Source organism: Hakea prostrata, chromosome 3, assembly GCF_041222555.1.
Source record: "Hakea prostrata isolate BN-2017 chromosome 3, UWA_Hpros_2, whole genome shotgun sequence".
Classification (NCBI taxonomy): Eukaryota; Viridiplantae; Streptophyta; class Magnoliopsida; order Proteales; family Proteaceae; genus Hakea; species Hakea prostrata.
Genome location: NC_142602.1, coordinates 18,984,362 through 18,999,863, shown reverse-complemented (window position 1 = coordinate 18,999,863; position 15,502 = coordinate 18,984,362). Strand labels below are relative to the sequence as shown.

At 36.2% G+C, this 15,502-nt stretch overlaps 1 protein-coding gene and 1 pseudogene across 1 annotated transcript; one reads left to right on the top strand and one right to left on the bottom strand.

Moving 5' to 3' along the window:
* Positions 1–87: 87 nt before the first annotated feature.
* On the bottom strand, positions 88–4,048 carry LOC149021379 (polyadenylate-binding protein 7-like). Its single transcript, XM_089149622.1, has 10 exons — positions 3,813–4,048; positions 3,103–3,221; positions 2,824–3,017; positions 2,312–2,568; positions 2,106–2,212; positions 1,775–1,964; positions 1,209–1,498; positions 1,056–1,121; positions 509–655; positions 88–420 (listed from the first exon to the last, which is right to left on the bottom strand). Exons 1-10 carry the CDS (start codon positions 4,003–4,005, stop codon positions 250–252), a joined length of 1,734 nt encoding a protein of 577 aa, XP_089005748.1. The 5' UTR covers positions 4,006–4,048; the 3' UTR covers positions 88–249.
* A 6,505-nt stretch (positions 4,049–10,553) lies between these two features.
* LOC149021378 (cytochrome P450 94C1 pseudogene) lies at positions 10,554–12,257 on the top strand (annotated as a pseudogene).
* Positions 12,258–15,502: the final 3,245 nt, after the last annotated feature.

The following is a 15,502-nucleotide window of genomic DNA, read 5'->3' as shown; positions in this document are numbered from 1 at the left end:
TAAAAACTTTCTGTTGACTCTGTGTTAGTTTCCATCAGCACATTATTTCACATTAAAGTGCAAAAGCCTGTACTTCTAATCGCACAACACTAGTCAATGCAACATCACTACCTACTCCAATTCTAAAATTTCAACATATTCCAAAAAGAGAGCAAACGCTTATACATGACACACAACTATCCTGTTTATTATTCCAAATCTGCAGAGAAGAGGGGATTCTATTGGTGAACTGCATTCTCAGGTGACACTTTATTGGGGGTGACGAGCACCTTGTTCAGCTACTTTGGCCTTGGATAGTTTGAGAATTCGGACTGCTTCATCAACTCTAGCAGTCAAGGTCTGTGGGGATTGCAGCAACAGTTGTATATCGCGATTCTCCATCTCCAAAAGCATCCCGGTAATTTTTGCTGCTTGATCACTCTAAGAACAAAATGCATTTTGGGGGTTAGTGGGGGAGTTGCAAAGGCCTTGCAACAAGATCAATTTATCAATGTACGCTTTTACTTACCCGCTGTTTTGAGATAATGGGGTAAAGTTGTTCACCAAGTATCTGTTTCTGGAACTGTGGATTAATGGAAGCAGAAGTGACTCCAGATCCATTGTTCATCTCATAAGAAGCATACCCATTTGGCACATATTTGGCTTGCCCCGCTCGCTGCAATCGAAATACACATTATGGTACATAAATGATTGATTAGATCATAATAATACAACTTACCCAAAGGGAATTTACACAAGGGAGTTGAGACATGATTTAGATAAAGGTTTAACATTTGCACCAATCCATGATGGTTTGGCAGTGGCAGCTTATGCAATGAGATGGTAAATAATTGAGATGATTAAACTACAAGATACTAGCTGAACTTTTCCCAGGAAAACTTGTAACCTAGAAAACCTCTCTCCCGCTCCCATGTTAATTTGATCCATATTTATGGCTCTCATTGTAATGATAAAAATCACTTCTGAATACATTAAATCAGAAAGAATTCCCAGAAAGAGGGAGTTAATTGAGTAGCTCGTAAATGTGGCATTAATTACATGTGTTGTCTACGAACCTGGGAAAGCATGTGGCCACTCATCTTGCTCCTATTTTGTCCCTGTTGTCTTGCATTAGTAGAAATCTGTGTTTTAAAATTTCACTTCTTAAGTATAAACCAAATAGAAACATTCCATAGAAGATAACCTTAAAAAAAGTGACAACAACTAACCGCAGGCAGTGACATGAACTGAAAACCCGGTCCTGCTGGAGATGCATATCCATCGGCCCTCCATTCTGCTTCCAAAGTCTGAAGCTGATACCTAAGGCTCTGCCTTGTAGGAAATTGTGGAACACCAAGAGGAGGTTCGTAGTAAAGATGAGAATAACCAGCAGGAATAACTGCAGTTGAAGGACCCAATAACCCCATCATCCGGGCATATTGATATCCTAATTGTGCTTGTCTGTCCTCTTTCTTTTGTGCAATAGCCACATATAACGGCTTTTGATGAAACACGAATCCTGCAAGAACCAAGACAGCAATATGATAGTTATATTAACTGTCTGGATAATGATGCATGTAGGGTACAAGGATGACTGAGATCATTTCCCCAATCTATGCTTAGCATATGGGGCACTGCCAAGGGTTTGGACTCGTTATCTCCATGGTACAAAACAGGGAGTTACCTCCGCCAAAAGCTCCATGCAGCAAAAATGACTTCCACATTTTTAATCATAACTTCTGAGATCATAAATTTTGAGTAAAGCCTCTTACTTGAGCATTCAAAATAAACTTACCATGAAGAGAACTCACAGCCTTGGTTGCTTCTTCTGGAGTTGAGAAGCATACGAACCCAAATCCCTTGCTAATTCCTTTGTCATCACGCATCAGCTTAGTAGAAGTGATTGTTCCAAACTTACTAAATTGTTCTTGAAGGTCCATTTCATCAACTGTATCAGCAATGTTTTTGACATATACATTTGAGCCCTAAAGAGACAAAGTGAAGAGTTAGGTAGGAAAAGAAAGAACAGATAACTTTCTTTCTTTTTTCTTTTTCTGTTGTGGGGGGGGGGGGGGGGAAGGGGAGTGTTGGGTGGGGTGTGGATAGACAGCAATGGCAGTGACAACCTTATATTTCTGGATATTCTCCTTACGTCTTTCGTCAAATAGATGGTGCAGCAAGTTCTGACGTTCAGATTTTTTTTGTGCCCATGCTACATACAGAGCCTTTGAGCCTGTTCAGGACAATTTACAGGTGGAAAAAAAAAAAGGATCATCATAAAGCAACATATTCCAGTATGACATTTTGCTCTCAATTAAAAACAGACACTGACCAAGTTGTGTTCCATTCAGAGCTTCCATTGCCTGTTCAGCATCATCATGGTTAAGAAAATTCACAAATCCAAAACCCTTTGAGTTCCCGTTGTTGTCCTTTGAGATGATCAGATTAGTAATTTTGCCAAAACCAGAGAACTTTTCCTGCAGAGATTCTTCTGTGACATCTAGGTCCAGATTCTTCACGTAAAGATTGGTGTATTTTGCATCAAGGCTGGCTAACCGTTCAGTCTTTCTAACAAAATTACCAACATATCTGTGTCACACAAAAATTATGGTGCAGTAAGTTTCAGCAGACTAAACAAAAATAATCATATTAACATCACTGAGTGGGATTTTTAGCATAACAGCATAAGCATCTGATGATGCAAGGTTGAGATTTTAAAATTGATAATCCTAGAAATAGCAAAAATGATACTGAGCGTATGAAAATGTTAATGGTACACCACAATGATGAATTAGACAGTGTCAGCATGAAGAGAAATGAAAGAATAAAAGAGGTTGTCCATACATTTTTTTGCCATCAATGATGGAGCCACTAAGCTTCTCAATAGCAGCATTGGCAGATGCTTCAGTCTCGAACTGTACAAACCCATATCCTTTGCTTTTTCCATCTGGAGAAATCTCAAGTTTGCAAGATGATATGTTCCCGAACTTTGAGAACATCTCATGAAGTTTTGCATTATCGATAGAATCATTCAGATTCTGCCATGACATCAGACACCCACATTCAAATGGAAGTCCAAAACAAAAGAAAGAGGGATCTCTCTTACAGACAGAATATAAATACCTTAACAAACAAATTGCCAATCCCAGTCCTTCTTGCATCTGGATCACGATTAGACCACATGACTCTAATGGGTTTCCCGTTCAGTAAAGTGTGGTTCAGTTTCTCGATGGCAAGATTTGCTACTCAACACAAGTAGAACCGGTACAGAAGTAAATCAACTAAAATTCACTCACAAAAAACTGACGCAAGATCAGAAGAAAACCAAAAGAAAACGCAACGAAAGAATCTGCTTCCAGCAAAGAAGACTTGGGGAGAGGAGCATACATCTTTCACCTTCGTATCACTTACTTCCGACGAATGTTAAACTACAATTACATTACCCACAACATGACTTACAAATCAGACTGAATAAATAAACAAAAGAACCCAACCAAGAGAGATGAAAGATTCGCTCAGAGGAACAATCAACGGAAGGAACAGTACAAGAACAACCCAATTACAGAGCAAAGCTTAATGCCCTTTCCCAGGTTCTTCTCCTTCCAGTATTAAAGCAAACCAACTTTTAATTGCATCGAACATCACAAAGCAACGAACCAGGAGAAAAGATATATAAGAAAAAAAAGAGAAAATGCACAGAAGCAAAACAAGAAATGGAATAATTGCAGCCGAAAACCTTAGCGAAGAAACAGCATTACATTATAAGGCAAGAAAATCAATTAAACAATGTAGAGAAGGAAAAGAGAAAAGGGTTTGATCAATTGAATGAATACCATCTTTGGCAGAGAAATAATTTGCATAACCGTAGCAAAGAGATTTGGCAGAAGTCGAATCTCTGCAAACCCGGACGGATGTAAGGTTGTCGACGATGGAGAAAGCATCAAAGAGTTGGCTATCGGTGATGTCAGGGTGAAGATCCCCAACGTAAAGCGATGCAGGCACAAGAACGGTCGACGGAACCGCCATTGATGAAATACAGTAGCCCTCCCCGTAGAAGACACGAGGCTAAGAGAAGATAGAGAGAGAGAGAGAGAGAGAGAGAAAAGAAGAAGAAGAATGTTTTTTTTCTGTTGATGGGTTTCTTTCTTTCTTGAAGATTGATTATTGTGAGGAAGAGCAGCAAGAGAATCACAAAATGGTTTTTAAGTTGATCAAAGTTTGTTTTATAGGATTCTGAGTAAACAGAGGTGATGGGTGGCACGGGTACCGGGAGAGAGAAGGGAAGAAGGTAAGCAGCGTTTGCGTGGATTTGCATTGGCGCGAGAGTTTGGAGGTTGGATTTTATATTTTACGGAACGGGTGGGAGTGGGACACCCGTTGCAGAACAGAACACGCTCAAGGAGACAGGAAGGAAGGAAGGAAGGAACGAAGGGAGCTGACTCACCGATTCCCTCAAACAGTATAACCCACTCTCTCTCTCTCTCTGATCAAATTTTTTCTTTTTAACAAAAAAAAAAAAAAAAAAAACCCTGTCTTTTTTTTTTTTGGGTTACCTGTCTTTCTCATGAACTATATGTTTTTATTTATTTTTATGCAAAACATAACAACCATTAACCAAGAAAAAAGGTACACTACAAAGAGTTCAAAGGGGATTTACATTTGAAATTTTTTCACAAATTTGTATTTTTTATTTTATATATTTTTCATCTCATTATGTATGGGTCTTACATGTTCATTTTTTCATCCCATTGTTTGCAAACAAACGTTGCTTGATAATCTTTTCAAAGATTTTTTTGTCAAACTGGTTAATCAGTTATGCTCTAATGGAAAGTGGAATGTTAGTTTGCTTAATAACTTGTTATCTTCTCATTTTGTCAGTGGGATTCTTTATTCTAGACTCTCTATAGAATATGACCAATGGCTCAGTTGTACCCACTTCAAATCCAGCACATTTTTTACATGAAGGGTTGCTCTATGTAATTGTATCTTTCTTCTACTTTAAATTAAGTGTTTAAAATGGTGAAAATTTTTAAATTTTATCTAGATATAAAATTTTCTTTAGAGGTGATATACTTTTTTAATAGATTAATTTATCAAAGAAAATGTTTTGTTTAAAATTCCAACAGTAACATGAATATGAAATATATAACTTAAATTTAGCTTGATAACCTTAAAATATTATGTAAAGGCAGTAACGATGGTAGAATGTTTATCAATTATCTCCCAACATTTAAGAGGTTTGTAAAATTACGGCGTTAAAGGGTATAAAAATAATTTTCTGTAATTGGAGGGGATTAAGAAAAACTATTATTTTATAATATAAAATGAAATAAGAACAAATGTCTTAATGTAAGCTAGGGTAAAAATGTATGACAAATATTGTCAAATGCAAGATTGATAAAGTGGTAAGATTCATACTTCTCAGTGGAGAGATTATGGATTTGATTCTTGAAACGACAAAGCTTATTTTGAGGATGTAAACGAGATGCGCAGCTAATACCGAGTTACCAAAAAATAAAAAATTACAAAAATATTTCACCAAAAAAATAAAAACCGAAAATCTTATATGATTTGGAAAAAAATTATAGATTGCACACTTAGTGGGGCCTAAACTTGAAATTGCACACTTTAATGCCCTAAATTAAACGCTCTCAAAATTACAAATTGTACTTAACATTCTATCCAAGATTATGTTAAATAATAAATAAAATGACTATATTACTTCATTAGAATCAAATGACATAACTACCTCCATGGGTTTAAAAGAATTCTTCATCCACCTATCTTCTATTTACATCTTATCCATTGCTGTTGCCTTGAAACCCTCCCCTGCGAATCAATAAAGGCATCCAATGTTTCTTTTAACAAATGAACTAAGGACAAAGCTTCTCTAGTGTTCTTCACTGTCTCAGTAACAGAATTTGTCATCCACACATTTAGCATTTTATATGTGATTTCCCCCTTTCCGGTACCACCACTCTCTTCTTCCCTGCAGAGCCCAAAATTCTCATACAAAAATCGAAGCCATTGGCGGGGGCTTCCATGGATTATTCCTTGAGGTACTGATCTGAGATTCAGAATTGTAAGAATTCAGCACCACTTGTGGGGGATTTTGCTTGCAAGAATAGCTCTAATGCCTGCTATTGTTGTTGTTTCTGCTAATCGGAACTAAAATTGACACAAGATAGGAATTCGTTTCCACCGCCACATCGCAAGGCCGCACACACCATTTTCTTCTAAAGAACATATAAAAGATCAAAGAATTCCCTTGCCTCCTCTTTGCTGCTGGAGAATCAAAATCTAAAGAGATATTGATTCGGAGTTAAAGAAACAAAAAAGGATTTCAGAATAGAAAACCAAAAAAGATTAACAGAGTGAGATCGGTTTTTTCAATGTTTCGCTCTCTCTGTTTTTCTTGTTTTCCCTCCCTAATATTAGGGGTGTAAATGGATTATCGAAATTCGCTTCCGAATTCGCATCCGCATCAGTTTAGGGGTATCCGAATCCGTCCGATTATTAATATGATGCGGATATGGTATACCCATTTCTTACAGAATATTATCCGTCCGATAAAATCATCCGATTACGTTACATATTTAGATTTATTCTTCTTATTTTTATAATTTTTGCCTATAATATGTGATTATTTTTCTAGAGTTTCTACTAAAATAGCTACCAAAGTTGTTAAATTCTTAATTTCAAACCTAGCCCTCACAAATAAAAATGTAAAGATGTAAACAAGTAGTCGAAAACTTGTATTCAATCTATATTCATGTCTGTTTAGAAGAATCTACTTAAGAAAATAACTATCCGATTATCATCCGAATCTGACAAATCCGTCCGAATATAATAGGATGCGGATATGGATATAACACTATCCGGTCCGTTTACACCCCTACCTAATATGCAGAAACGAAACTAATGAGGAGACAGAGAAACCGTTGGGCCCACGTCTTTGCTATCGTCTATTTCCATTCTGCCTATGGTGAGAATATGCACTCGCCTCCACTTATAAGGAATCCAGTCGCCAAACAGGTCGGTTCAACAAGTTGATCTTCCCCCTCCCCATCCCAAACTATCAAACCCAGGTAGGGGAAAGTGAATTCGGTTCATCACCCTCCGTCAGTCTGTGCTCCCCGACGGCTTTACCACCACAAATCCTGTGGGATTCACAGATAAAAAAATAAAAAAAAATAAAAAAATTCCCATCACCCAATCCTTTTGGGTCCCCTGTATTTATGTTGGTAAATTCGTCTGTGCTCCCCCGACGGGTAGCTGATCCAGACTCGAGGAAACTGAGGTGGTGGTCACCGGGAGAGGTTGGGGTGGTTTCCAGTGAGCACATTAAACAATTTTTTGTTTAAATGGGATAGTAATGTTATTAGACTCTAATAAGGGTAATATGATCATTTTATTCACAATTTAACGGAATCTTGAATAGAATATTAAAGGTGTACAATTTATAATTTTGAGAGTAGATAACCTTGTAAATTAGAGCACTAAAATGTGTAATCAAGAGTTTAAACATTACTAAAGCGTGCAAATCTGTAGTTTTTTCTATGATTTATATCTCATTATAATAAAAAAAAAACAAAAATGTTAGATGATTTATAATCATTTTTTATTTATAATTGATGCATATAAAACACATGTTTTCTATGAGCAGCTCATTTTCCGAGAGAAATTGATTTTACGTCAGCTAGCTTATTTGAAGCCGCTTTCTCTTCATTAACCACCTTTTGACGGAACCTGAAAATCAGATAATAATTTTCAACTTTCTTCACCGTTTTGTTTTGAATAGCATGAGTTCTTCATCATTTATAAATTACAATATAAAACCCTCAGGTTGGTTTATTTGGTAAAAGATTAATATTTAATAGTTAAAGTAAGTCGTGAAATATGGGCAAATTTCGCCTTGTTTTTGTGGGATTTCAACCTCCAATTTTGGGTATTTTATATCATCTTTTATCAAAATTTGATGTATAACTTAATTTGAGACCGATAAACACGTTGAGAATATTACTTTAGCCTAAAACATCCCCTAAACTATTGTTCTTGATTGGCATTATGCCATGTTTTACGGTAAATCCTCAAATGACTGTAACTTTTGATTCGGGAGAAGTTACAAGGCCCACATCATATCAAAATAAATGGTTTAGAGAACTCTACAACATGTCTATTAGGGTTCTCCCAATTGCTATTGTTTAGACTGCCAATTTCTATCATTTAGAGAGTTTTCGGGCTACTTTTAGTTTCCTAATTAGATTTGAGTTCCTAATTTTGAGTTGTTTTAGCTTTGTGCTGCAAGCACTTTGCATCAATGTCAAAGGTTACTATAGCAATAATGCAGAAATTCAAGAAAAAGATATGGTGAGAATTGATAAATCGGCAATAATATCGATTTCGCCCCCCATTTCGGTTTGCCACCTTCCGAAACGGAAAAATATTGCCATATTTTGGCGATATGTCTTACCATGGTATAAACTCAATGCTTCGAATATCTATAGGATCAAGGGTTACCATGGTAAAAATGTGAGTTATGTATGCAAACCCAAGTACTAATGTAAAGAGGATACAATTAAGGGTGTCAATTGCGTACCGAAATCGTTTAATCGAACCGCACCATTCAAAATTGGGTACGGTACATACCGAAACCGAATTTCTTTGGTACAGTTTCGGTTTTAGGTACTCATACCATCGGTATGTACAAAAACCGTGCCGTATTTGACCGTACCAAATTAAGACATATAAATGTAATTTTACAATTAAAACATTTTACCTTTACCTTATCCATTATCCCCATTTCAATTTTTTGTTTTGTCATTCACTCCTCTTCGTAGATTTACTTGTTTTGTCTCTATTAATTAATTTTACTTCTTTGTCTCTGTTAATGTCGAATTCTATTAATTATTTAATTACAATTTCATTAGAATATTAATGAACTAATAACAAAAATGGCATGGATTTGTTTGTACAAAAAATGTACCACACTAAATACCATGTTTAAACCTTTTTCCATACCGTTTTAATACCGAAATTATACCGAACAATATTTGCAAATACCAAAACCGTTTCATACTATATAAATTCGGTACAATACGATTCTAATTTTCGGTATTCAAAATTGATACTGTACCGATTGACACATGCAATACAACTAAAATTTGATTTTCATAACATTTTCTTTCTTTCCCTACATGCATGGTCACATGCATTTACATGTGCAGCTCTTACTAGTATATATATATAACATAATGTATAAATGGTATTTCGGTTTTTCCAAGTTTGAAATTTGAATATACCTAACAACGGCTAACGACTTTAATATAATTAAAATTCACACGTGTATATTACACGAAGAAAATCCAACATTAGTTTTTTTTTGTCAACGGATCCAACATTAGTTTATGACCACAAAAAAACTTACATGTAAAAAAGTTCTTAATTATAATTAAAAGTTTTGAACGGCAAAAAACAAAAGAAAAAAATAGTTTCAAATTATTATTATAATAATTACTTTTTTTCCCAGCTTTTTGCAAAATTGAACTTTGAGGACGTCACGGAACTTCTGACAGCGCCGAAATGAGTCATATCATATAAACTATTTACTAAAATATCGTATAAATTTCAGGCTAGAGCGACAAATAAATTCATATTTAATTATTGGTGAGACAAGAAGAACGCCACAGTTTTTATAAAAGTTAATTATTTAATCAGAATTATTGAATTCAATCATGTGTGATGTGACCTCATCAAAGTCTGATGCGTCTTTTTAATTAAAAATTCATATTTTTCTAAAAATTAAATTATCCTATAAAATAAAAACTGATTACAAACACGTGCTAAATTTGATATTAAAGGAAAAATTAATCATCTCCTACATACATCTATAAAGTCAAATAAGTAACTTTGTTGGAGCACGATTTCCCGTGCTTTTTCTTATTTTTTTCTCATTTTCATATTAGTATTCTTATTATAGAAAAAACTCAGAATTCTAAAATATAAAAAATATAAAAATTTGCATATGATTATTAAGGATAGATGATTTTAAGAAAAATCTTCTAGTCGCTAGACATATAATCACATTTACATAAATATATGATCCACTATGATTCACACATTTCCTCTTTTATATTCTTGGTGAGGTGAACTTTATAAACCTTATAAGTATAAGTGAAAAACTGAATAAAAAAATATCTTTGCTATTTTAAGAAATATATAACCTTATACCCATTGATACAATCTAATAGTGCCTTTTAAAATAAAAAAAGAAAAACTTATTTATACATATTGTATCTATAGTATAGAATATAAACACATAATATAAATAGATATCTATTGTATCTAATTCAAATACATAATATCTGATGCATCAGCTAATATCGTATCAAACGGTAAAAAATTTGAGCCAAAAAATATTCGTATATACTTTAAAACCATGGGTTGAGTAACAGAAAACCTTTTACCAGAAAAAAACATAGTAATAATAACAGAAAACCTAATTTCAAAAAAAAAATTAGCGTATAAAAGGATGGGGTTTCCCTTCATTTTGTCATTACCTCTTTCACAAACCTCCCTTGTCAAATCGTTTTTGGATTCATCGATCCATGGCAGCAGAAGCTTACATGTTGTTACAGCTCATACAAACGTGCTTCTGCATTTTATTTTTTTCGTTTACCATCTGCTTCTCTCTCTTCTCTCTGTCCCTGTTCTTATTGCAAAAGAAGCCCTGGTGTAGCTGCGAGATATGTCACAGTTATTTAACATCAAGCTGGTCGAATCAGTTCGACAACCTCTGCGACTGGTATACCTACCTGCTAAGAAAATCTCCAAGCCAAACGATTCACATCCATGTCCTTTCCAACACGATCACAGCGAATCCAGATAATGTTGAATACATGCTTAAAACCAACTTCGAAAACTACCCAAAAGGAAAACAATTCTCTACTATTCTTGGTGATCTCTTGGGTCAAGGTATCTTCAACGTCGACGGCGAACACTGGCAATTTCAGAGAAAAATGGCGAGTTTTGAACTCGGAAGTCTTTCGATAAGATCTTACGCCTTACAGATAATCTCGCAGGAGATTCAAAATCGTCTCTTACCACTTCTCTCGTCAGCAGCATCTGGTGAAAACCGACGGTTAGATCTGCAAGACGTGTTTCGCAGATTTGCTTTCGATAGCATTTGCAAATTTTCTTTTGGTTTAGATCCTGGGTGCTTGGATTTGTCGTTACCCATGTCGGAGTTCGCCGTGGCCTTTGATTTGGCTTCCAAATTGTCGGCAGAGAGAGCGGTGTTGGCGTCGCCGTCGATTTGGAAGATGAAACGGTTCTTGAACGTTGGTTCAGAGAAGAAGCTCAAGGAAGCTATCAGATTGGTTAACGAGCTAGCAGAGGAGGTTATAAGGCAAAGGAGGAAAATGGGTTTTGAAAACCACCGTGACCTGCTTTCTAGGTTCATGGCTTCTGTTAACGATGATACTTATCTTAGAGATATCGTTATCAGCTTTCTTTTAGCAGGTCGAGACACGGTGGCTTCCGCCTTAACAAGCTTGTTCTGGTTGCTAGCGAAGCATCCGCAGGTGGAGGAAATGATACTACGCGAGTCTTACCGGATCATGCATGAAGAAGTGGCGAGTTTTGAAGAGATGAGAGACATGCATTACCTGCAATCGGCCGCGTACGAGAGCATGAGGCTTTATCCACCGGTGCAGTTTGATTCCAAGTTTTGCGAAGAAGATGACGTGCTACCGGATGGTACGGTGGTGAAGAAGGGGACGAGGGTGACGTATCACCCTTACGCCATGGGAAGGATGGAAGAGACGTGGGGCCCAGACTGTCTTGAGTTTAAGCCGGAGAGGTGGCTCAAGAACGGTTTGTTCTCACCGGAGAGTCCTTTCAAGTATCCGGTTTTTCAAGGTGGGCTTAGGGTGTGTTTGGGTAAAGAGATGGCACTGATGGAAGTGAAGTGCGTGGCTGTGGCGGTTCTCCGCCGGTTCAAAATTGAAATAGAACAACCAAGTCTGTCGCCGAGATTTGCTCCTGGGCTTACTGCTACGGTTCGAGGAGGGTTACCTGTTCTGGTTCGAGAGAGAAGAGACATGCAGGAGAAAGAGAAAGAGAAAGGCGTAGCATTTGCAGAATCTGAAGAACACGTTAAGCAGCGGTTCTGCCATGTGGAGTGAGCGATTTGGTGGTTGCAACTGAATTATATATGGAACTCAACTGTGGACTGTGGTGGCGTGAATCACTAGAAGGGAACGTTGCATGCAAATCAAGCGGAGCAGATTTTGCAGCGGTGGATCGGAGGTGGCGGAAGTGGTTGTGGTGGAGTAGTTCAAAAACGTGTCTTGTATTGTGTTAGCATGACGGTCACGTGTCAGTTGGAAATGGCACGTATGAATTCATTATTTCAATATTTCATGTCCTTGGGGTGGGTGTACATGTTTTAGTAGCTAGGTAAATGAAAAGGATAATGGTAGTTGAATTATAGGAAATGAAAAAAAATCCCATTTATAGCCGGTCCAGCAAGCGTGAGGTTTCTATGTTTTTTTGGGTTTTTTCTTTTCAATTGGAAGGTCTAGTAGAGTTCATGGAAGAACGGCGGCAAAAGTTTTTTTTTTTTTTTTTTTTTGCGAATCCAAGAACTCCCAATGGGAATTTGGACTTTTAACCGCTCTACTAACCCACCATTGACACGATTTAACCCTTTTCGCCTAGCTACCAAAAAAAATATTAATATATATGGATTCAATGGTCGATGCATCTTGACCGCAAATTGCTTGGAGCAGCGCTGTTCAATGGTCGATACTGACCACTACTCGGAGCAGCGTCCCTCAATTATATCTTTAGGGGGGAACTTTGTCATTTGCAATTGAACCCATGACCTATTCACTTAAAAATATAGATCTTGCCACTCTACCAACCTTGTATTGATGATTTTTATATATATATATATCGAAGGAAGGGGTTATTACGTGTACCACGAGAAAGTGTTGAACCCTAATCGCTCACTAGGAGTCGTTGGTCATTGACAGCTAAGCAACTTTTTGATGTTAAGGGATGAAAATCTTTACTATGTCTTATAATCTTCATATTGAGGGGCTCATTGGATTGAAATATTAAAATCCAAACTTAAAATCTAGATTCTATTTTGAAAGTAATTACTATAATTTACAATAAATACAATAAGCCTTCACTACAAATGGGATCGGCGACATTGATCTTTGCTTTCAATCCGAACTATGTGAGAGGCCATTCTTGATAAAGGATACTCTTGATAAAGCCCTAGCCGTCATTCTCTCTCAAGCATGTGCATCCAACAGGAGTCCCACTACATCTCAAACACATCAATATGATGGGGTGATAAGGATGGAGTTGGTGAAAATTGAATTTCGTCCAACAAGTTAAATGTAATATGATTTGAATTTTAAATGCTAGATATATGTACTATGAATCTGGAATTTAAATTTCATACAGCTACATACTTGGAATAAAGATTCATATTTATCCACTCTAACACATGATCAAAGTTGACAAAACCAAGCCTAACCTTACTTAGACTTAGAACACGAACAAAGCGACCTGAGTCATCATAGTCAAAATTGTGGCTATATTATAAGGGAAAAAAAAATATATCCTTTGTTGTGCACAACAATGCAACACCATAGTTTCATACGTGTCATATTCTTAATAAATAGTTCAGATTAAAATGTTGGGTTTTAAGTAAAAAGACTCATTTTTATGACCCGCATTAGCCAAAACCCACCCAGTTCTAAAAATGGGAAATCCACCATATTTTTCCATCGTTTTCCCGCTTTTTCAATTCCATCTTCTTGGCTCTCACTGTTGTTCTTCCATGGTGTTTCTTCCTCATTTCTTGCTTTCGTTCTTCATTATTATTTACTCTTATTTGAGAACCCCTTTTTTTCATCTCTTTTTACTCAATGGAAGCCATTGATTCTTGATACATCCTCAAGTAGCAAAAATACCTCTCATTAAATAACAACATAAACCAAGAGCTAGAACCAAGGGGGAAAGAATGGGAACCTCGAGGGGTGACTCAGTTGGCAAAGCCCAACGCTTCCACGTAGGAGGTCAGCGTTCGAATCCCCTCGGGGCCAAGGGGCTTCGCCCCGCCTATATTAATTATATAAAAAGCGCCTTGAGGATGTAGTTGTGGTGCGCGCAAGCTGGCCCGGATGAACCTCATTTCCTAAAAAAAAAAAAAACAACAACAACAACAACAACAACAAAAAAAAAAAACGGCTGGATTTTGGTTAAAATCATTAAAATTGATCTCTTTCACTTAAAACCTAGCCTTCTAATCCGAACCATTAATTAAGAATATGACATGTGTCAAACTATGGTGTTGTATTGCATGGCTGTGCACAACAAAAAGATGTGCATAGCAGATGAAAAAAATCAAACAAAAATGCTCGTAGTATATAGTGCATGGAGATATGAAACATGTTCAATAAGCAACAGTTAAAAAAAGTATTGTCTAATTTATGTAATGTGTTAGGCAGGCGAACGGCATGAATGGGAAACATATTTATTAAAGAATGAAAGATACGAAGCATTTCTTACAGTCCTTCAATGTGATTAATTATTAACTAAACATGATGACTTAGTTTTTTTTTAGCCAACTGGAGATTTGGAAAAGGACTCAAGACAGTAACTAATTCGCACTGTATCATGTTCTATCACCACATCTCTAGGTCCAATTTTCCCATAGCAGGTAAGTTTGAAGTCAATTTCTTTATATTTTCGTACAATTTTTTTTTTTCTTTCCAAATTTCATAAATTATTCATGACTACTCTTGAAGCTGAATTTAATGCATTGGTATGATGACTAGCTAGAATGAACAAAGGTGTTGGGAATAAGTAAATTAAGGGTTGGATGTGATTCTACATTATGGTGGTCTTGACTCAGAAGGATTATTAAATCGGTTTATAAATCAAAGATGGTGGGGGCTGCAATCATATCTTGAGTGTATTGTGTTTTGAAAACTTTGCTAGTGCACCACATGAAATCCCGACTTTTCACCTCCTTATTATTTTCAAAACATCTGTGCTATCGGAATGTAGTATGTGGTGCTAGACTATTTAGTAGGGTGTGAATGGGATCGGATAGTGGTAATACCATATCGTATCTTATTATATTCGGACGGATTCGAATAATATTCTATCAGTTTTCGGACGGATTCAGTTGGATTCGAATGATAATTGGATAATTATTTTCTTGGGTAAATTCTTAAAAAGGGCATCAATATAGATCGAATACAAGTTTTCGACTATTTGTTTATATCTTTACCATTTTATTTGTGAGGACTAGCGTTTGAAATTTAAGAATTTAATAACTTTGATAGTTATTTTAGTAAAAAATCTAGAAATATAGTCAATACCACAGGTAAAAATGTATAAAAATAAGAAAAATAAGTAACTTAATCAGATAATTTTATCGGACGGATTCGGATACTCCTAAACGGATGCGGATGCAAATTCGGAAGCAAATTTCAAT

Coding starts and splice junctions, on each gene's coding strand:
- LOC149021379 (XM_089149622.1), bottom strand. CDS start 4,005: ATGGCGGTTCCGTCGACCGTTCTTGTGCCTGCATCGCTTTACGTTGGG. Junction 1,965..2,105: donor AGAATATCCAGAAATATAAG/GTTGTCACTGCC, acceptor TTGTCTCTTTAG/GGCTCAAATGTATATGTCAA. Junction 1,499..1,774: donor GGCTGTGAGTTCTCTTCATG/GTAAGTTTATTT, acceptor TGGTTCTTGCAG/GATTCGTGTTTCATCAAAAG.